At 60.0% G+C, this 22,029-nt stretch overlaps 3 protein-coding genes across 3 annotated transcripts; all 3 read left to right on the top strand.

Moving 5' to 3' along the window:
• Positions 1 to 1,222: 1,222 nt before the first annotated feature.
• On the top strand, positions 1,223 to 7,655 carry PRSS56 (serine protease 56). The gene is made up of 17 exons (XM_053952047.1): positions 1,223 to 1,367; positions 2,150 to 2,311; positions 2,901 to 3,098; positions 3,585 to 3,638; positions 3,953 to 4,142; positions 4,250 to 4,358; positions 4,439 to 4,598; positions 4,738 to 4,880; positions 5,011 to 5,170; positions 5,245 to 5,433; positions 5,526 to 5,687; positions 5,824 to 5,887; positions 6,097 to 6,259; positions 6,651 to 6,804; positions 6,912 to 6,992; positions 7,247 to 7,353; positions 7,482 to 7,655. The coding sequence occupies exons 1-17, from the start codon at positions 1,223 to 1,225 to the stop codon at positions 7,653 to 7,655; spliced, it is 2,415 nt and encodes an 804-aa protein (XP_053808022.1).
• A 1,068-nt stretch (positions 7,656 to 8,723) lies between these two features.
• CHRND (cholinergic receptor nicotinic delta subunit) lies at positions 8,724 to 12,620 on the top strand. Its single transcript, XM_053951902.1, is given in 15 exon segments — positions 8,724 to 8,775; positions 9,112 to 9,181; positions 9,183 to 9,254; positions 9,256 to 9,362; positions 9,365 to 9,573; positions 9,751 to 9,795; positions 9,886 to 9,995; positions 10,111 to 10,266; positions 10,475 to 10,590; positions 10,846 to 11,046; positions 11,380 to 11,491; positions 11,609 to 11,723; positions 11,917 to 12,118; positions 12,213 to 12,331; positions 12,417 to 12,620. Coding segments are annotated over 15 exon segments (1,869 nt in total). The 3' UTR covers positions 12,600 to 12,620.
• An 867-nt stretch (positions 12,621 to 13,487) lies between these two features.
• CHRNG (cholinergic receptor nicotinic gamma subunit) lies at positions 13,488 to 18,146 on the top strand. Its single transcript, XM_053951805.1, is given in 13 exon segments — positions 13,488 to 13,550; positions 13,552 to 13,735; positions 14,128 to 14,264; positions 14,367 to 14,411; positions 14,622 to 14,731; positions 14,826 to 14,981; positions 15,201 to 15,298; positions 16,070 to 16,273; positions 16,561 to 16,675; positions 16,944 to 17,058; positions 17,374 to 17,578; positions 17,681 to 17,814; positions 17,893 to 18,146. Coding segments are annotated over 13 exon segments (1,734 nt in total). The 3' UTR covers positions 18,061 to 18,146.
• Positions 18,147 to 22,029: the final 3,883 nt, after the last annotated feature.

The raw sequence follows: 22,029 nt of genomic DNA, 5'->3' as shown, positions 1-22,029 counted from the left end.
AATGGGGATGAGCACCCCCCGGACTCGAAATGGGGATGGACACACGGGCACCTGCTGCTGGGTGCGGAGGGCGGGGCGTGGGTACCCCTATGGAGTACAGAGATTTGAGCACGGACACCCCCTGTTCCCCAGCGGACATGAGGACACGGACACCCCCTACCCCTAGCAAAGACAGAGACCTGGACACGGGCACCCATCTCTCCCCCCTAGCAAAGATGAGCACCCCACAAATGGACATGGGACCCAGAAACCCCAGTTCCTTTTACAGGGACAGAGGTGGGGACATGGGCATCTGCTGCACCCCGAAGAGGTGATAGAGATGCAGCTGCACTCTTTCACCAAAGGAGCTGAGGCTGGGCTCGTGGACGCAGGAGGGTGGCAAATGGGGCAAAGCGGTGGCATCCCAAAATGTGGTGCCAGTGACCAGCCGAGCGGCAGGCACGTAGCAGACTGTCCAGCTGGGCTGGTAAGTGTAGCCCTCCCATCCCTGGGTCCAAAACTGCCCCCAGCCTGGGCCCACTGCTGAAGAAGAGAGCAAGCAAGGACAGCCGGTGACACTGTCCACCTGCCCCTCGCCGGGGTACGTCCTCCTTCCTGCACCCCAGGCAGGACAAGGGGATACTGCGGCGGGGGGCGTCGGAGGGGTATCCCCGGGGGCAGCCGCTGCTCAGCACGGCGGTGCAGTGCCCTTACGCGGGGCGATCCGTTCAACCAGGGCTGGGCTGGCACAGAGAGCGGGGACCCCCCGCCCCGGACACCCCCCTTTCCCTTCCCCCGCCTTGTCCGCTCGGCCGCCCCCGGCTCGCTGCCCGCCTTTGAAACCGCCGGCGGGGCTCCCACGCCCAGCCCGGGCCCCCCGCGCCCGCAGCCACCGGTGCGTTCCCACCCGCCCGGGGCCCGCAGGAGGGAGGGTGGCGCGGCCAGGGCTTGGCGTGAAAATGATCAAGGGCCGCGGGCAGCGCCGGAGCGCAGCGCCCGTCTGATGCTGCCCGCCCGGAGGCCTCGTCGAACAAAGGCGGCATTGAGGCCCCGGCTGCGCCCCCCCCGCGCCCCCCGCCCCGAGCTGGCATCTTGGCGCGACATTAATGAACTCGCCTGTTTGTGCTCCCCCGGCCCCTCTCTCCTCCCACCGCCCGGGGGGCACCGTATATATCCATCCCTCCTTGCCTGCCTCGGGCATTTCGGGGGTTCCCCCCGCCTGCCCCCCTTTGCCCGCCCGGGGATGGAGCAAAGAGGGAAGAGGACACGGGACGGTCTTCTCGGGGTCCGGCTGGTCCCCCCCGTGCTTTTGCTGCCGCTGCTGCAGCTGGTGGGGGGGGCTCCCCTGGGCCAGAGGCTGTACCCCATGCCGGCCAGCATCCTGCAAGGTCAGTGGGGCACAGGGACGGGGGCGTCTTTGCGGGAAAGTTTGGCTGCAGATGGGGTGGCTGTAGGAGATGAGACCCTTGGGTTCACTCTCAGGTAGGGTGGCAGCACAAGCAGGATGGCCAGGTCCTTGTCAAAACCTCCTAAAACCCGGGGCATGCCTGCACTGCCTGGACTGAGTGTCAAGTGCTGCCAGTGGCACTACGGGACACAGGGGATGCAGGGAGCGCTGTGGTTTATGCCCTGTGGCACCAGCACTACCTCTGGCCCTAGTACCTGTGCCACTCCCAGGGGACAATCTGCCAGGGCATGGCCAGCAAGAAGGTGGCACTGCGTGGGTACAGATGGTACAGAGAGGGGCACACGGGGGTATGCACACATAGGGCAGGCACAGGGCACACACATGGGCACATGTAGGAACATGCAGACACAGGCACACGGACCCTGGTACACACAAGTGTGCACTCAAAAGTGTACACAGAGGTACACATGTGGGCACACCTGCCTGGGTTCACACCCTGTCTCCATGTAAAACAGGAACACAGAGACCCGGGCAAACACCCAGGTGTGCATGTGCCAGCTCCAGCAGGGAGGTGACACTGGTGGCAGTCACTCTAGGCAATGTCAAAGGGTGACAGGCCATGACCAGCCTGACACTCACTGTGTCACTCACTGGCAATACCAGGGCGCAGGCACCACCAGGTGGGCTGGGGGCACCCCACGGCTGTGGTGGGGGGCAGCGATGGGGCTCTGGGGGTCTGAGCACCCTGCGTGTACCCATCAGCACTGTCAAGCCGGGGGACGCTGGTGCTGGAGGCGGCACTGAGGAGCGCACTGCTGGCACTGGAGCGGGCCCTGTCTGAGCAGCAGCGGCAGCGGGGTGCCTGCGGGCTCTGTGCCCCCTGCCTCTTCCCACCCTGCGCCAACATCACCGGCCGCTGCCCACGTGAGTCATGACCCCATTACCCCCACTGCCCTGCCCTGTCCCCAGGAGACCCTAACCAAATAGAACCCAGGATCCCCAGCCAAACACAGCTCAGGGATCTTTTCCAAACACCATCCCATGCCCAGAAGATCCTACCAAAACCTGCACCCATGCCTGGAGACTCTACCCAAATATTTGGATGCCTACATCATTCCCTAGAAATCCTATCAAAATGACACCCCAAGATCTTACCCAAACCATACTCATCCCCTACAGGCTTAACCTAAAGGCTTTTACCAAAACAATACCCAGACTCCTGAAATATATCCCTAACTGCTAACGACCCTACCCAAGCAGTTCCCATTGTATCTAGATCTTGCCCAATCACCTGGAGCCCTATCCAAATCATTGCCTGGTCCCTTGTGAACTTTTCAGATATTCACCCCAAAAACGTACCCCAGTACCCAGAAGACCCTACCAAAACATGCTGACTCCACAGCCTATCATGTTCCCTTCCCACCCATCCCAAAGCAGAGACAGGGGTGGCCTGGGCAGAGGAGCACAGGGAGGACATTTTGATGCCAAGCCCACAGCCCTGCTGTCCTTGCAGCACCAGCTGTGCCCCCTGCCATGCCCCCCAGCTGCCAGGCCCTGCTGGATGCCCAAGCACTGCCCGAGCTGCCCCAGCGCAACTGGGCACTGAGCCAGGCCTGTGCCCCCTACCAGCACCTGTGCCCACCTGAGGGGGCCCTGCACACCTGTGCCCCGTTCAGCGCTCAGCTCTGCCTCCACCGCCTCCAGGAGTGCCGTGAGTGGGCACCCGCACCCCCCTGGCTCCTCCCGGAGATGGGAGACCCTACAATAACAAATGGGGTATCCCCAGGGGATGCTTCGAAGAGATACGGGGTGACAGAGGATGTTGGGATGGAGTGGGGAGATGGTGGAGGTGGGGGTATGATAGAGTGATAAGGTGGTGGATGGAAGGCTGAGAGATGGAGCTGGGAAGGGAATCGAGATTTGGGGTATGGAGGTATTTGGAGCGATGAGCAAATTGGGCTGGGCTGGGACACTGAGGGGCAATGAACAATCTGCGGTGGGAGAAGTGGGCAAGGGGAGACTGGGGATACGAGTCACTGGGGGTGATGAGCACCCCCTGGGGTGGTACAGGGATGTTTGTTCGGGCTGATGGGGGTCTGGGGGCACTGAAAGGATCTGGAGCGACTTGTTGACAGCAGGGCTGTGGTGGTGACTCCGGGTGGATGTCTCCACATGCCATGACATCCTGTCCCTGCAGAGACGGTGGCCGCAGCCCCGAGTCCTGAGGCGGCAGCGGAGGCGGCAATACCAGGTGAGCCGGGGCGGCCCCGCCGTGCCCACGCCACCCCCCCACCACGCCGGCGAGCGCCCCCGGCCCCCGGCTGCCTGCTGGGCCGCGGGGCAGAGGTTAGCGTCGGCAGCTGCCGGGCTGCGGGGTGCCCCCGGCCCTCCGCCCGCTCGCCTCCTTGAGCACGATGAGGCTTGACAGCGCGCCCGACGCGCCTCATGTCCCGCCACCCCCTCCACCTGCCACGGCCATCCCCGGCCACCCGAGCCCACCTGGGAGACGGGGTGTCCAGCAGCCGGCCTGCAGGACGCCCCTGTCATCCCGACTTTGTCTCCCAGGGAGCTGTGGGCGCCGCGGGGTCCCACAAGCCAACGGCACAGCCCCCCGAGGACGGATCATGGGAGGCAGCGTGGCCCCGCGGGGCGCTTGGCCCTGGCTGGTGTCGGTGCGGCTGCACGGGGAGCTGATGTGCGGAGGGGTGCTGGTGGGGCGCTCCTGGGTGCTCACGGCGGCACACTGCTTTAGCGGGTATGGTGGGGGCACGGCAGTACGGGGATGATGCCCTGCAGAGGCGGGCACGGGGAAGTACCATCACTACCATCACCCCTGTAACTGGCTGCCCCCCACACCGCCAGGAACCGGAACGAGCTGGCGTGGACAGTGGTGGTGGGCGACCACGAGCTGGGCAAGCCGGGAGCAGGCAAGCGCGCAGTGCCCGTCCGGCGCATCCTGCCTCACCCTAAGGTCGGTGGAGGTGGGCACCACCCCCACCTCCCTGTGCATGCCCCAGGAGCCCCCACTGACATCCCCACATCTCCTTCCAGTTTAACCCCAAGACGTTTCACGGGGACCTGGCGCTGCTGGAGCTGGCGGTGCCGCTGGCCCCATCACCCACCGTCAGCCCCGTGTGCCTTCCCAGCGGCTCCGAGGAGCCCAGCCCCGGCACCCCCTGCTACATCGCGGGCTGGGGCTCCCTCTATGAAGGTAAGAGACTCCGTGGAGTGTTCCCCCATGTGACCTCTCTGGTGCCCAGCCCCAGCGCACCGAGGCAAGGCAGGGGGATGTGAAAGAGAGAGAGATGTCCGGGCACAGGGGACCCTGTAACGGGTGCCTTGCCTGGCAGAGGGACCAGCAGCCGACGTGGTGATGGAGGCACAGGTGCCCCTGCTCAGCCAGGAGACGTGCCGGGGTGCCCTGGGCAAGGACCTTCTCACCAGTGCCATGTTCTGTGCTGGGTATTTGTCTGGAGGCATCGACTCCTGCCAGGTAACACCGTGCCTGAGGGACTGTCAGCACCCCACTTCAAAAATCCCTCACACAGTGACGGGCATGCACACAGCACATCAGTATGGCTGGGGTCCCAGCCCAGCCCAAAGCACCGGCATTTCCCCTGCAGGGCGACTCAGGGGGCCCGCTGGCATGCGAGGACCCCACTTCGCACCACTTTGTCCTCTACGGTATCACCTCGTGGGGTGATGGCTGCGGCGAGCGGGGCAAACCAGGAGTCTACACCCGTGTCACTGCCTTCACGGACTGGCTGGATCTCCAGATGGACTGTGAGTGCTGCTGGCCACACTGCAGGGAGCCCAGGGGGTTTTCAGCTCTCATGGCAGGTCTGGTTCTCTCACAGCTGTCCCTGGCAGCCGAGAACCAAGCTGCTTTGACCTGCTGGCCGTGGCGCAGCTGCCCCCCGAGCAGCAGTCCTCGGAGCGCGCCCGTCTCTGCGCCTTCTACGCCGGGTCCTGTCGGGCACCTCAGGGCCGGGCCACCTGTGCCCGTCTGGCCGAGGAGACCTGCCATGCCAGGACAAGGAGATGTGGTGAGCTGGGGGTCATGTCAGGGCTAGGGTGTAGGGAGGGACCCCATTTCTGATGTGGGGGCAGGGTCATGTCTCTCCCTCTATGCCCACAGAGCTGCACTCCTATGCCCAGACCTTGGTGGATCTCTTGCACCGGGCTGGGGACTTCATCCGAAACCAGTTTGATTTCTCCTTCCTCACCCGCACTCTGCCCCAGCTCCTGGGCAAGATCTATGGGCACTTCTTCCCTCCCCGTGTCCGCAGGGATGCCCCAGGTACTCCCCCAGGCTGGACCACCCCATGCCCACTTGGGGTCCTCCCCTATGCTGGTGGTTGGAGCACCAGCAGCCTGCCCTGCCTTCCCAACAGGGCTTCTCTATCCCTCGTCCTGTCCTTTTCTTGTCCCCACAGGCCTGCCTGTAGCAGGGGGACAATCCAGCCCCACAGCAGTGGGACCCCAGACACCCCTCCGCAGGTGAGGCATGGTGGGCCACAGGATGAGGGGCTAAAGAGGCTGGGGACGTGGTTGAGATACTGGTGGCCACTGACATGCCATTCTGGGGACAGCCTGAAGCATTGGGATCCTATTCCTGTTGCTACCAAGGCACTCCCCCAGGGTGCCCAGGTGGGGTGCAGAGGGTGGCACTGCCCAACCAGTCTGAGCTCACCCCATTGTACTTCCAGGTGGGGGGGCAGGTGGCTGCCCCCCTTTGCAGAGCTTTTTGGGGTAGTGGGACCCCAGCTGCAGGACTGGGTGGAGGCTCTGAGGACTGTGGCAGGGGGCAGCCACCTGGTGACAACACAGGATAGGGAGCAGCTCTCCGGGGAGATACAGCTCTTCCTGCAGGTATGTGGGGAGGGACAGGCTGGGAGAGAACCCCTGTCCTCCTGTGACTGGGGCACCAGGGACCAAACTCCTTCAGTTCCTGTGTCGCTTCCTGACATTCCTTGGGTCCGTTGTCCTCTGTTCAGTGCAGAAATGGCAACTCTCACTTTGCCATCACAGAAGGGGCATCTCATCCTCCCCAGATGAAACCAGTGCTCTGAGTCCAGCCAGTGCAGAGCCAGCCATGGGTCTGACCCTGCAGCTTAGGATCTGACCCAACACAGCCACTTGCATGTCACCAACGCCCTGTCTGACACCATGTCCTGCACTCTGCCACCATGCACGTGGCTGTGCCCACGGGTGACCTGTGGGTGCCCCATCACCCGTCCTGTCCCACTCTTCCCTTCATCAGGGTGAGGATGTGGTGGAGGAGATGGTGGCACAGGGACGAGCCTTCCTCACCCAGCTGCGGGCAGAGATGGACCTTGGCACCACCCTGCAAGCTATGGAGCCACAACGGGCATCTGGAGAGCTGGCAGGGACCCTCATGCCAAGCCACGAACCCCGTGAGCCTGGAGGGACTGGGGACAATGGGACAGCAGGGTGTCCATCCACTGGCCAGTTTTGTGTCCGGCCAGTGCCCGCCAGCATTTTACACCTCTCTCGGTGGCAGGGAGGGAGAAACGTGAACTGGTGCCCACAGAGCTGCCCAGGGTGGAGGAGGAAGAGGAGGAGGATGCAGGTGTAGGCAGAGGTAAGCTCCCACAGATACTAAGAGGTGCTAGGTATCACCAAGGGAACGGTGCCAAGCCCATCCTTGCACCCCTGTCTCAGGGCTGTCCCATTTCAGTGGGACGGTCTTTTGCTATATTCCCCCCCTCTGCCCATGCTCCCCTCGTGTCCCCAGAGCAAGAGTGCTCCTCCCTGTGGTGGGCAGCAGCACGGTGTCCCCAAGATTGATCCCTGATGTCCTCTCCATGTCTCTCCTGCCTGTCCCGGGGGGTGCAGCCTGCCCTGGCCTCAACGAGTCGGCAGTGCGGGTTGGCGCGGTGCGGGACCTCTACGCCTGGGTGCTGCGGGTGCCCGAGGCAGACCTGGCCATGACCTTCCAAGAGGTGAGTGCTCCATCCAGCCGCTCCTGGCCACACACCCCGGCAGCCAGGCAGTGCCATCCCCCAGCCCGCCACTGTCCCACTCTGCCCATGGCTCCCCTGGGACTCATGGTGCTGTTGTCTCCCCACAGATCCTGGTGGACTTGGGCTCCAAAAACACCAAGGGACTGTACCGGGCACAGGTTCGGGCCACTGTAGGGGGCCGCCCCACAGCCTTCACTGGCCTTGTGGGGCTGGAGAGTGACACGCTGGCCCGTAGCATGCCTGGCCTCGTCGCTCTGGCACTCGAAGCGCTGAAAACCTAATGGGGTAGTGTGCCAGCATGGGAAGAGGGCACTGTGTCAGGTGTCCCTTATGTCCTTCAAACACACTCCACTCCCAGTCTTAGGCTCTTCTACCCGTTGTCACCAATTGTACCTCAGTCTCTCATCCCAGCAGCACTTCCTTACTTGCCCAGGGCAATGGGGCCCTGGTGGGTACCTGAAGCATCTCAGCCAGGAATCACAGTTCTCCTCTCCCCTGGAACCCCCACACTGGCAAGCCCACCCTCACCCCATCTTTCCCAGGGGCACCTGAGCTGTTATTTATTTGTACAGAGAAGGTTTATTTTTCAATAAAGAAGGGCTCTATTTTCCACTAGCTGGCGAATGTGAAGCGAGTGCTGTGCCACACAATGCTGGCAAAGTGGGTGACAGTGGATGGACTTTCCAGGGGAGCTATGATATCCCATTGCGTCCCCCTTCCCATCCCCCTTGTACTCTGAAGTGATGCCTCCAGCCTTGGTTCCTGCTGTGCCCACCCTGGCACAGACTCCCCAGCCCCTTCCCCAGGGGTCAGACACCCTCCTGACCATGCAGCACCCACAGCACAGCACTGGTGCTCACCCTGGTGATGCCCCTCAGGGACCCACATGAAACCTCGATGCAGGGGCCAAGTGTGCCCAGGGTCACTGGTCAGTGGTGGGTGTCAGCCCTGGGTGCACCCACTGGTGTTTGGCACCAGTGGGTACCCTGGGGACCCTGCTGTGGGGACCCTGCCACTCCGAGCAGCACCACAGGGACTGCTGAGCAGCAGGGAAGGGACAGCTGCTCCCCATGCCCAGCAGTGCCTGTGCTGTGGTGCCCAAGCTCAGGGTGATGGGCTGACACCCGTGGGGCCAGCAAGGCCAGCTGTGCCTGCCCATCTCCCCTTCCCTGCACGTGGGGGAGCCGGAAGAGAGGGGTTGGAGCAGCTCTCTGGTGCCGGTACCCTTCCCCCTCAGCACCTGGCACCATCCATCTCCCACTCCCTCCGGCAGCCGGACATCCGCTCAGCCAGGCCAGGCAGGGAAGCAGCCAGGGCCTGGCACGGCGTGAGGGCACCACGGGCACGGCATGGGGAACCTGCTGCAGCAGCTGGCCCTGCTCGGGGCACTGATGCTGTCGGGTGAGCAGGGTCTGGGTCATGGGGTGCTCTGCTGCTCTGCTGCTTGGGGTGTCCATGGGGTTATGGGTCTCCTCGATGGGTTTGGAAGGGGATGATGGTGGCAGGGTCCAAACTGGGCACCAGGGTCCCCAGGGCTGCATTTTGGGTATTACCTGGCAGAGTCGGCTCACTGCGTGTCCTTTGTGCTTCCTTCCTGGCTGTGCCACCCAGACCCATGCCCCTACCCGGGCTATGTGCTGTCAGCGCAAAGTGTCATTGTATCCATGTGTCCCTGTGAGTGTCTGTGCCGAATCTATGACCACGTGTCCCTGCACACACTGGGTCCATGTCCATGAGTCCATGTGTGTTCTGTGTGTACAGCCACCTACATACACAGTTCCACCATGCCTGTATCCAAACATCCCATGCCTGTGTCCCTCTCTGTGCTGGGTTTGTATCTGTGTCTATGCCCACGTCCTTGTCCCGTGACCATGTTCTCCCACGTGTGTGTCATTCCTGCACTGCTCTCCTGTGCAGCACAGACATGCAATGTCCTGGCCTGTTCCTCTCCCCTCTATTCTTATACCACCCTGCCCTTGCCAAGCATCCTAGGGGGTGGCACTGGGCCCAACAACCCCTGAGCTCCCTGGTTTGCCTGACCCCACACCCCCAGGTGGGCTCTGTGTGAACCACGAGGAGCGGCTCATCCACCACCTGTTCGAGGAGAAGGGCTATGACAAAGAGTTGCGCCCTGTGGTCTCCACTGATGAGGTTGTGGATGTCTACCTGGCCCTCACCCTCTCCAACCTAATCTCACTGGTGAGTCCCACTGGGCAGGGCCCACTGTGGGGTGTCCCTCAGCCAGGCCTCACTCCTAGGACTGGTTGCGTGGGGGGCAACCCTGAGGCTGCTGTCACAACGCTGGCTGGCAAGGGTTGGGGGTCCTGGGCTGGGGGGACACCCTGGCCTCTCACTGCCCCATGTTGCTGTTTGCAGAAAGAGGTGGACGAGACCCTCACCACCAACGTATGGCTCGAGCACGTGAGTAGGGACAGGTGTCACAGCATCAGTTGTGCCACTACCAGGTGGCCCAGCCTGGTGAGGGAGTGACCTGAGGATCCTCCCCTCCAGGGCTGGACCGATTACCGTCTGCAGTGGAACAAGTCTGAATTTGGGGGTGTTGAGGTGCTCCGCCTGCCACCAGACATGCTGTGGCTGCCAGAGATAGTCCTGGAGAACAAGTGAGCTGTGCCTTAATTTCCCCTCCCAATTCTTCTGAACTGTTCCCAGTGCATGTCCAGGACTCTCCTGGCTCCTTCCCAGCCGTGCCGCAACCTTGTCTCCCTCCTGGCACAGCAATGATGGGCTCTTTGAGGTCGCCTACTACTGCAACGTCCTCATCTACGACACGGGCTACGTCTACTGGCTGCCACCCGCCATCTTCCGCAGCACCTGCCTCATCAACGTGGACTTCTTCCCCTTCGACTGGCAGAACTGCTCCCTCAGATTCAGGTGCTGGGTGGGTGGGTCAGGCCAGCAGTGTGGCCATGTCATGCCTGGGTGCCTGCTGCTGCCAGCACCTCCCCTTGCTGTTGAGGTGCAGCAAGATGGGGGTCTGTAGGTGACTTGGTGGCCTAAGTCCATCATGCTGGAGGTCAGGGTGGGTTGAGTGTGGGTACCCAGCAGCCCCTCACTGTCTGACCCCCTGGCTGTGGTCCAGGTCGCTGGCATACAGTGCCCTGGAGATCAACATACACTTGAAGACAGACAGTGACCCAGACACAGGGAGGTCTTACCCAGTGGAGTGGATCATCATTGACCCCGAAGGCTTCACAGGTAATGCTGGTGCTCTCTGTCATGTCCTGTGGCAGTGGGACAGCCTGTAATGGTCGGGGGTGGGAGGGGGCATTCTGGAGTGGGGGCACACTGCCATGGAGAAACTTCATTACCTGGAGCTTTGGCATCCTGGCACTCATTCCACCTTGGAATGCTATCCCCACCCTGAGGGGGGAGACTGGTGCTAGTGGACGTGGTAAGGACCGTCATGGCAGGTGTCCCCCATGCTGTGTGCTGTCCCCTGTGCCCTGGCAGAGAATGGGGAATGGGAAATCATCCACCGCCCAGCCCGCAAGAACATCTACCCTGACATTCCTCTGGACACCACTGAGCACCAGGACATCACATTCTACCTCATCATCAAGCGCAAGCCGCTCTTCTATGTCATCAACATCGTCATACCCTGCATCCTCATCGCCTTCATGGTCATTCTCGTCTTCTACCTGCCCGCTGACAGTGAGTGAGCCCTGTGGCATGTGTGCCAGCAATGGGAGCCACATCCATGGGGCTCTGTGTCCCACACCTGCACCAGGCAACACCCCAATGCCCAACATAAGGACATCCTAGAATTGGAATATGCCCATGTAGAACACCATCACCCCAGCCAGGCATCCTGGCAGAGGTGCACTTGGGTACAGGATATCCCATGCAGGACCCCAGGGTATTCCCATAACAGAAAACTCCTTATGGGGCACTGTATCATGGGACACTGGAAGGGCAACCCCGGCACTGGGGACTCTGCTAGAAGTACCTGGGGCAAGGTTTGCCCTGAGCTCACCTGTTCTCCAGGTGGTGAGAAGATGACCCTGGTAATCTCAGTGCTCCTGGCCCAGTCTGTCTTCCTCCTGCTGATCTCCCAGCGCCTGCCTGCCACTTCCCACGCCATCCCCCTCATCGGCAAGTGAGTCCTGGGCACCACTGAGTGCAGCGGGGACATTGTGGAGTCCCTTGGGGTCAGAGGGCAGCTCTGCCTGTGCCCAGTCCCTGTGGCAATGCCAGCTCCAATGCTCCCTACCAGGTATCTGCTTTTTATCATGCTTCTGGTGACAGCCGTTGTGATCATCTCCGTTGTGGTCCTCAACTTCCACTTCCGCACCCCCAGCACCCACGTCATGTCTGACTGGGTCAGAGAGGTGAGCGGGGTGTGGGCTGAGGTGGGTGCACTGGTGGGTGCAGGGGTCACACTGTACCCCTCAGAGGGCATGGGACAGCAGAGCCCTGGCATTGCATCTGTGCCAGATGGAGTTTGTGGGCAGAAAGTGGGGACAAGGTAGCAACACACTGGGGAGGTGGCCAAGGGACATGACATTCCCTCTTGTGTCCCAGGTCTTCCTGGAGAGCCTGCCCCGGCTGTTGGGCATGACACAGCCGACCGAGAGCCCGGCGGGAGCCCCGTGCATCCGGCGCTGCAGCTCGGCCGGCTACATCGCCAAGGCAGAGGAATACTTCAGCGTCAAGTCCCGCAGTGATCTCATGTTCGAGAAGCAGTCGGAGCGGCATGGGCTGACCAGCCGCATCACCCCTGCCCGTGAGCACAGGGACAGAGGGAAGGGTGGCAGGGCTGGGGACTCCGGGGTTGGCAGCCCTTCGGAGCCCGTCTCACCACCCCCTCTGATCCCCAGGCTTGGTGCCGCTGGGCATGGACTCAGGCGAGGAGCAGCCCTACGAGCACATCAAACCCGTCATTGATAATGCCAACTACATTGTCAAGCACATGAGGGATGAAAACAGCTACAATGAGGTAGGACATGGGCCCTGGAAGGGCAGGGGGAGCTCCCTGTGCCCACTGTGCCCCCACACTGCCTGGCTCCTGGCTCTCTCCACAGGAGATCGACAACTGGAACCGTGTGGCCCGCACCCTGGACCGCCTGTGCTTTTTCCTCATCACCCCCATGCTGGTGGTGGGCACCCTCTGGATCTTCCTCATGGGCATCTACAACCACCCACCGCCACTGCCCTTTGCTGGAGACCCCTATGACTACCGGGAGGAGAACAAGCGCTTCATCTAGGGGTCTGTGGGGATCCCACGTGCCAGCCTCTCCCCCACCTGTCTTTGTTTGGGAAAATAAAGCTTCTTGCCATGGGGCACTGAACTGGTGGCTGCCTTCAGTGTGCCCCAATGGGGAACAATGCCCAACCTGAACACTGTGTGTGTCCTGGGGAGGATGATGCCCACCCAGGGAATGGTTGTTGTTTGATGTCCTGAGTGTGGTGGAACCCAGCTGTGGCCAGAAGGGGTGTGGTGGTACTGGCCCTGCTACCTCTGTGGGCTGGGCACGTGGGGCAGGATCGGCTGGGGAAGGAGTTGGCCCCCCCAGCATGGCACCATCCCCTGCAGACCCACTGCGGCTGGCAGAGATGCCATCAGTGCCCACATTTCTCCCCTGCCCCCATGACTCCCCCATCTGGACCTACAGTGTCCCCCCAGCACACTCCATCCCACAGTGCAAGGCAGGGGGCCTGGAGAGGTGTCTCCTTCCCCAGCTCAGCAGTGGCATGCCAGGGCTCTGGTTTCAGGGGACACCTCTGACGTCCCCCCACCGGCAGTGGCCCAGGACAGCTGTCACATCCTCTTCACTGAGCCAGGAATCTCACCACACCCCCACACCCCCATCCCCCCCTCCCCGTGACCCTCCTACACAGGGGCTGGAAGGATTTGAACCCCCGGGGGGGAGGGGGGGCATGACTCCCCAGGCTGATGTGATGGGACTTGCCTGCCCCTTCCCCACCCGGTATTCTGGGGGCCGCTACCGCCATGGCAGGGACAGGATGTGCTGGCAGAGGGGCACCCACTCCCATAACCTGCAAAGAGATGCACCCCTTTATGGGAGACACGGGGAACCCAAGGACAGAGCTCATTTTGCCCCTTGTCCCAGTCCCAACCTCTCCGGCACAAAATGCCAGAGGAGCTTCCCAGCAAACTGGCATCGCCCCACCAGCGGGGGAAGTGGGTGGTCACGCGTCCCTCCCGGGCCCCCGTGGCTGTTGGGAACAGCTGACGGTGGCAGGGGACAGCTGTCCTGTCCCAGCGGGCGCCAGGCCCAGAACACGTCGGCGCAGGCGGCCGAGCGGAGCCCCAGCCCCTGCGCCCACGGCACCGCCATGCGTGGCCACGGCTTCCTCCTCGTCCTCTGCACCCTGGCAGGTAAGATCTGCCCGGCCAGGGAGAGGCCTGGAGGGCACCTGACCACCCCCCACCTTTGCACCTGGGGGTTTGTCACCGCTGGGAGCCCAGTGCCAGGCACCGCCCCGCCGGGCTGTCCCTGTGCTGGCAGCCCACTGCCCCCGTGTCCTGCCCTGGAGAGGTGCCCGGGCGGGCTGGGTGAGGGCGTGCCGGGGACACAGCCCTGCCCGCACGCGGGGCGCCGACGGGACTGTCCGGATCGCGGAGCAGAGCGCACACGCCCGCAGCAACACGCGTCTGGACACCCCTTTCCCATGCACCCTGTGCCTCCCCCCTCAGCATATCAGGTCTAGGGGGCATCAGTGACCCCACTGCCTTCCCCCCGGGGTGTCACATGGCGTGTGCCCTCCCAGGTGTGAGCTGCAGGAACCAGGAGGAAAAGCTGTTCCAGGACCTCATGTCCAACTACAATCAACAGCTGCGCCCAGCCCGGGGGAATGAGATCATCGATGTCTCCCTCAAGCTCACCCTCACAAACCTCATCTCCCTGGTGAGAGACCCTCACAGGTACCTCCAGTGGGACAGAATTTGCCCCCACTTGTGGGGCAGAAGGCAGGGCACTAAAGCCATGTCCCTCATCCTTCCCTGCCAGAATGAACGAGAGGAGACCCTCACCACCAACGTCTGGATCGAGATGGTGAGACCCCTCCCCTGTAGGCAGGATCATGCCCAGCTATGTTTGCATACCAGGGTAGCACCCCATGAGGGGCTGGCACTGTAACCTGCACCCTCTTTTGTGGGCACCTCCAAATGAGCCCATTTTGTGGGCAGCATAGCACAGGCAGTTCACAATCTCTTTCATCTTTGGGGCAGCATGACCCCTCCTCCCTATCTCTCCTTCTCCCAGCAATGGTCTGATTATCGCCTGAGCTGGGACCCCGAGAAATATGACAACATCCAGCAGCTGCGGGTGCCCTCCACCATGGTCTGGCTGCCGGACATCGTCCTGGAGAACAAGTAGGAGACAGGACAATGGGGACACATCCCCACATAGGGCTGGCAGCTACCCCCCAGGCATAGTTGGGGGCTGAGCCCATCCTTTTCCCTCCAGCATCGATGGGACGTTCGAAATCACCCTCTACACCAACGTGCTGGTGTCCCCTGATGGCAGCATCTACTGGCTGCCCCCTGCCATCTACCGCAGCGTCTGCGTCATCCACGTCACCTACTTCCCCTTCGACTGGCAGAACTGCACCATGGTCTTCCAGTGAGCATGGGCACCATGGCAGCTCCTCCTGGGACGCAGGGATTAGCGTGGGATGCCCACCTTTGCCCCTGGGGAGATAAGTGCCACCTGCCTATCCCCTGTCACTTAGCAGGAGGCACCACGGACAAGCCAAGCACCCCAATGAAGAGCTGGAGGTGGCTGTACAGCCCGTACAGCTTGCTGCATGTCAGCCTGTGCCACCACCTCATCTCTCCCCAGGTCCCAGACGTACAGTGCTAATGAAATCAACCTGCTGCTGACAGTGGAGGATGGCCAGACTGTGGAGTGGATCTCCATCGACCCCGAGGCTTTCACAGGTAACACTGCAGCCACAGCCACGGCACAAAGGTGTCCCACCACAGGGGACATCCAGCAGGTCTGCTGCTACACTGCTGGCTGCCAAAAGCAGGGCTGCCGGGACTATTAGCAGCTCCCACCATTACATGGGCACTTAAGTTATTAGTGGAAGCGGGAGTGTGGGAGAGATTTGTTTTTCTAACCCCCCCAGCTCGAGGCTCTTGCAGCCTGGCAGCTGCTGCCAGAGAGCACCGCTCCTGCAAGCTTGATTGATGCTGGGAATGTAGCTGTCATGGCCAAACAATGACGTTTTCCATCACATTTTAATTGCATATTGAAGGAACAAAATGCTTTTTGGGCAGCGAGATTTATTTTTTCATTACCGGCCTGAGTTGCGATCTTGACTGGGGAAAAATCTATCGCTCCTGTGGAGAGCACGAGAGAGCGGTGCGCTGTCACCCAGTGTCATGTTTGGCTTCCCTCTGTGGCACTGTGAAATGGGGAGATGGGGGGACCCCAACCTCACAGCTGTAGCCCTGGGAGCCTCCAAAGGGTTAAAGGTGCCCCATATTTGCCCAGCTGCCACACACAACTGCTTTTTGGGGTATTTTGCCCAGGCACCATGGCATGTTCCACAGTGCTCATCTCCCTCACAAGTGGCTCTAGCACTGTGCAAAGCTTGGGTGCCCTGTGGGGCCCATGCCAATCATCAGTCCTCCCCTTCCTCCCTGGACTGGGGGGCTGGAGGCCCAGCACCCCCGTGGGACTCACCTGGCACCATCACGATGCAGAGAACGGCGAATGGGCCATCAAGCACCGCCCCGCTAGGAAGATCATCAACTCAGAGCACTTCACCCCAGATGATATCCAGTACCAGCAGGTCATCTTCTATCTCATCATCCAGCGCAAGCCACTCTTCTACATCATCAACATCATCGTGCCCTGTGTCCTCATCTCTGCCATGGCTGTGCTCGTCTACTTCCTGCCCGCCAAAGGTACAGTGGGACCATGCCACTGTGGGAATGGGAATGTGCAAGGGGACAGCAGCACTCCAGGAAGGGCTTCTTGTCCCCTCTGTGCATGGGGACCATCAGAATCATCTCTCACCCACTCCTGTAGTACTTGGATTGAGGGAAGTGTGTAAATTTCTAGGTATCCCATAGTTAATGCCTCAAGGCAGGACTTGTCTAATTCAGCTTTTGGGTGGGGGTTTTTTGCCTTAGGAGGGCAATGCCCACTGCACTACCGTGTGCCAAACACTGCCTTTCCCCCTCCTTGGCAGCGGGTGGGCAGAAATGCACCGTCTCCATCAATGTTCTCCTGGCCCAGACTGTCTTCCTCTTCCTCATTGCCCAGAAGGTGCCTGAGACCTCCCAGGCTGTGCCTCTCATTGGAAAGTAAGTGACACATTGGGATTGGGGTGCTAGCCCCCTTGTCACACTGTGCCAGCAGGGTCTCAGATGCTGTGGTGCAGACAGTGCCTAGGGACAGGACCTCGGTACAGAAATAACCCTCAGCCCAGATGGGGCTGACACAGGGCTACCACTTGCCCATGTTTCACTGCCTGTCACCAGCTTCCACCAGCAGGAGGGCACAGAGAAGGACTTTGCATGACCACAGCTTGTGACCCAGCAGCCCTACTGAGGCTCTGTGCCCCCTCCCCAGATACCTGACCTTCCTCATGGTGGTGACAGTGGTGATTGTGGTGAATGCTGTCATTGTCCTCAACGTCTCCCTGAGAACGCCCAACACTCACTCCATGTCCCAGAGAGTGCGCCAGGTACCTGCCATCATCCCCCTTCCCTTTGTACAGGGGGGAATGGGATGGGTATTTGGGGATCAAGGCCATGTCCCTTGCAGAGTAAGGTGGCAGGCATGCCTTCCTCTGAGTGCAAGTCCTGGCACAAAGAGAAGGCCCCAGATGTCCCCAGTAGACCAGACTGTGCCACCAAGCCACTCCCAACACTGGGGAGCAGCAGGTGCCAACATTCCAATAGCACCATGCTCCAATCAATGCCAGGGAAACCAGTCACACCCATTGGGTGCTCTGGGTGGTGTGAGGGAGACAGATCCCCACAGGTGACACTGTGCCCAGGTGTTCCTGCATCTCCTGCCCCGCTACCTGGGCATGGCCGTGCCAGAGGAGACCCCAGGGCCTCCGCGAGCTGTCCGCAGACGCAGCTCCCTGGGGCTCATGGTGAAAGCTGATGAGTACATGCTCTGGAAAGCCAGGACCGAGCTGCTCTTTGAGAAGCAGAAGGAAAGAGATGGGCTGATGAAAACTGTGCTGGAGAAGATTGGTGAGTGACCCCGGGGCATTGGCACCTCCCCGTGAAGTTGGGCTTTGTGCCAGGTGGCTGAGCGCTTGCTGGTGCCCGCTGTGCTGGCTCTGCTACTCGTAGGACGTGGTCTGGAGAGTGGCAGTTCCCAGGACTTCTGCCAGAGCCTGGAGGAGGCAGGTCCTGAGATCCGTGCCTGTGTGGATGCCTGCAACTACATCGCCAATGCCACGCGGGAGCAGAACGACTTCAGCAGCGTGAGTCAGGGCTGAGGGGAGAGGGATCTGCATGGGGGGCAGTGGGCACAGCCCTCACCCTTCTTGTGCCACTGGCAGGAGAGTGAAGAGTGGATGATGGTGGGACAGGTGATCGACCGTGTCTGCTTCTTCATCATGGCCTCTCTCTTTGTGTGTGGCACTGTTGGAATCTTCCTCGTGGCTCACTTCAACCAGGCACCTGCCCTGCCCTTCCCTGGGGACCCCAAGCAGTACCTGCCACAGTGATGCTCACAGGTGCCCACCAGCCAAGCGGTGGAGATGGGGGAAGTAGGAACATGGGGTGTTCGTGCTGTGCTGAATGTGGAAATAAAACCCTCAAGCCTTGCAAGCCTCTATGGCATCTCTGCTCTGTGCCCACCTGTCTCAGAGGCAGGCTGGCCACTCACCTCTGTGGCTGCACAGTCCTGTGGGATGAGACACAGGGAAACTGGAGCAGAGTCAGACCTCTAACGGGCCATGCAGCAGTGCTGGCAGCAAGAGCCACATTACGCCACTGCAAATTTACAAATTCCAGCCCAGGACAAATGGGAATACTGTCGTCCCTGCCATGGCAGTGGGGCAGGAATCACAGCTACAGCTGCCCATTCTGGGGCAACAGTGGAGCCATGGATGGGATTTGTGGCAGCTAATTCTTCCCTCAATTTATGCCCTGACTTTGGGTCCTGGGGACAGCTGAAGTGCTGTCCCTTGATCCCTAGTAAGCAGCTTGAGATGGAAAGACTGGGCCACCAGGCACTCAAACACCCTCAAGGATGTGTGCCCTGTGGCATCCATCCTGCTGGGAGCATCAGCACAACTCCCTCCCCCACCAGCCTTCCTTGCCCTATGGGATCATCTCTGTCAAGCACAGCCCCTTCCCCCATCCTAGCAATGCCACATCCCCCTGTGCCCCTCAGTGACCTCTGGGGCCCCCTGGCTTTGTCCCTGCTGGCAGGGGAGATGAGAGAGGTCAGCCTGGGAATGGTGGCAAGCAGCATCTGCTCCTCTGTGATCCAGCTCATGTCACCTGCATCTGGCTCCAGGACATGCATCAGCCTCCTCACAGTCCCAGCACTGTCTGCCTCTGCTGCTGCTGGGAGAAAACCAGTTGGTTACTACCCACAACTGCCCCTGGCACTGCCTGACAGGGGTGAGGGCACTGTGGGCACAGATGGGGGAGGGAGGAAAACACACAGCAGCTGAAACATCACTTCTTGGGTGTCTGCAGCACTGGTCATGGCCCAGAACCACTCAGGACTCTGCCAGCCTGCTGCTGCTTTCTGCAAGGTGGCTTTTCCTGCCCTATCCCTACGAGATGCGTAGTGCCCACAGCACCAACACCAGGTGAATATGGAGCTCCCAGCTGGCACCTCGAAGGAGGTGGGAATGGTGCTCACTCCTGTCAGGCAGGGGTGCTCAGAGGACCTTAGCTGTGTCCTGCCCCCTGCCTGGGTCACCTCCCATGGCCATGACCCAGGTGCGGTGACCAGGTCCTGGGGCACTGTACTCCTGGCCACAGTCTTGCTGGTAAGTGATGGCACTGTGCAGCACTCCTGTCCTGCCACAGTCATGTACTCCCAGTGGCTGAAGGGACCTCCTGGCCCAGTGTCCCCAGCCCTGTGAGGGCCAAGAGCTGCCATAAGCTGCCCAAACCAGAGCACCAGGCATGTCTGCAGCCCCCAGGCTCTCTGTCCCCAAGAAGAGGCATAATTAATGAGCTCTGGTCTGTCTTTGCCTGGCCATTTCCCATTGATTACTGGGTCCCTATTGCTCTGCTGCCAGTCTCCAGGGCCAGGTACTTTCACCTGCTTCTTACCACTCTAGGGAATGTTGCTTCTTCCAGTGAGCTCAGGCTCTAGCATGTCCATACAGCACAGGTGGAAACAGATGAGCTCTTCCAGCCTGCTAGGAGAACATAACTGAGATCGCACTCTCCACCATCTCCAAGCAGTGGTTTTATGAGCTCTCAGGAGATCTCTGTGGTTTATCATTCCAGAGACAAGAACAAAAGCAAGAGCTGTGTGTCACAGATCTTGGGCAGTAGATGTGCCTTGCAGGATCTGGCGGGGGAACACCTTGTAGGTCCCTCTGAGGTTATGGGGCGAGCGCAGTGAGAGGAAAGGCTTCCTCAGCCCAGTATCAGCCTCCTGTGCTCACACCCCATCAAGAAGCACTAAGACAAGGCAGCATCATCCTCCAACTGCTCCCCTCCACAGAGAGAACTCCTTTCTCTCTGTGGACTGGGAAGAGCCATCAGCCCCCATCAGACCAGCTGCAGCCAAAGTCACCCAGGGCCCATGAGCCCACCACAGCTCAGCATCCCCTTGGGAAAGAACTCAAGGGAATGCTTGTCTTTGGGCTCCAGGGCTCAAAGTTCTTCCAGTTTCTCCAAAGGCCACTTTGCAGGGATTTAAAGTTCAAGGGTGTTCAAAGTCTTTGGGATAACGAAAGCAGGAAAGGTCTTGACTCACTGCAGATTTGGGGCTCCCAGGGCTAGAGGCTTCCTTCCTGAATGAAGAGGATCTGAAACCTTTTTGTAGAACATGACAGAAGCTCCTTCCCTTCACAAACAACCTCATACCGGTGTTTTCACCATTCTCATTAGCAGGACACAGACCACAAACCAAAAGTCCACTCAAAAACCAGGCTGGCTCCATCCCCCTCCAAGCTCTAGGAGGCCCTTCATACTTGGCACTGATCAACCAATGCTTTTTTCCTGACCTCAGGAAAAGTAGCCTTAAAGAGGACAAACTCCACACCCAGCCAGCTCACTCTCTTCAAGGCTGAGCAAGAGGAACCTCTGCTGAGTTCCTCTAAATCTCAACCACAGGGGCAGTGGGAGGAGAGGAACAGCCTCCCTGGGACAGGCTCTTCCACAGCTCACTCACAAAGCGTATTTGAGGGCGAGCACAGCAGGACCACAGCATTTTCAGATTTAATAGCAAGCCTGCACTCATCAGCACCAGCTTAGACAAGGGGCATCAGAGGCGAGAAGTGGGCGAGTACACGAAATAACAGAGGTGGACACGACGCACAGCTGGGCACAACAGGACTAAAGCCCTAAGTGATGTCATCTGCAAAAAGCTAAATGTGCTGAGAATAAAAGGAACCTGCAGCTAGTATTTCAGCCCTGCCTTGTAAGGCTATTTTTGCTTAGATTGCCAAATGTAATTGCAACTAAATCCCCCCTAACAAATACTGGAGAGCAGCAGGGGAGAGTTGTATTTAAAAGGAATCTTAAGTAGCAGCCATAGTAGTACCTGTTCACAGCAGGGAAAACAAACCTTGTCTGGAAAAGAGCATTTGGGTGAGAGCTGGTGACAAGTGCCAAAAGCAGGAACAGGACCGTGGGTGTCAAGAAACTTAGAGAGGGATGCCACTACAGCTTGGGGAACAGCCCTGCTCCCTGCTCAGCCAGGTGCTAACTGCCTGACCATGGGGAGCACTTAATCATTGCTGTCAGTGCAAGAAATGTCCCTAGAGACAGCCTAGAACTGACACTCTCAACAAAGAAAACAAACCCTTCAGAAGACTGAATATTTTAAACTGTTTTCTCTGCCAGTCCTGGCTGTTTTCTATCTAGACTTCAATAGTAAGACAAGGAATTTGCAATTGGAGTCATGAGGCTGAATGTCTCCCAGGCCCCAGGGCTGGTAATTGTCCCAGACACGGGCTGCTGGTTCTGCAGTCAGGAGCAGATTGGCCCAAGCAGCCCCTTCTCCTGGGGGACTGCACAGAGCACATGGGGCAGGAGATGTGCCCCATCACTGGCCACAGCTTCCCCTCCTGGGTCCAAGGCAAAGGCTCCATTAAAAATGAAAGGCAATTGTGCGATTCCCCAAGGAAAAGGAGAAAAGGCTGGAGCTGTTAATGAGTACAATTAGTGTTGTAGTCAAGCAGAATCAGAGGAAATAATTAGCTCCTATTGTTTCCGTGGCATCCAAATTGCAGCCATGCTGGCTTTCCAGGCAGCAACCCATCATTTGAGGCTCACCTCAGAGGACAGGGGGTCACTCCCAGCCCCTCTTCTGGTCACAGCTGTCACGCAGCTATGAGCAGCAGGCTGGGCCATCGCCCTCTTCTCCTAAACCCACTGGGGGCCCAGTTTCCCAGGTGGCCAGAAAACTTACAAACACCAGTGCACACCAGAAACAGGCTTGGCCCTGAATTCAGCCAGTGCTGCTGGTTCTCCATCGAGACAGAGTGAAGGTAAGT

This window comes from Vidua chalybeata, chromosome 10 (assembly GCF_026979565.1).
Source record: "Vidua chalybeata isolate OUT-0048 chromosome 10, bVidCha1 merged haplotype, whole genome shotgun sequence".
Lineage (NCBI taxonomy): Eukaryota > Metazoa > Chordata > Aves > Passeriformes > Viduidae > Vidua > Vidua chalybeata.
Note: the sequence above shows the minus strand (reverse complement) of the source record. Positions and strands in the feature narration are given on the sequence as shown.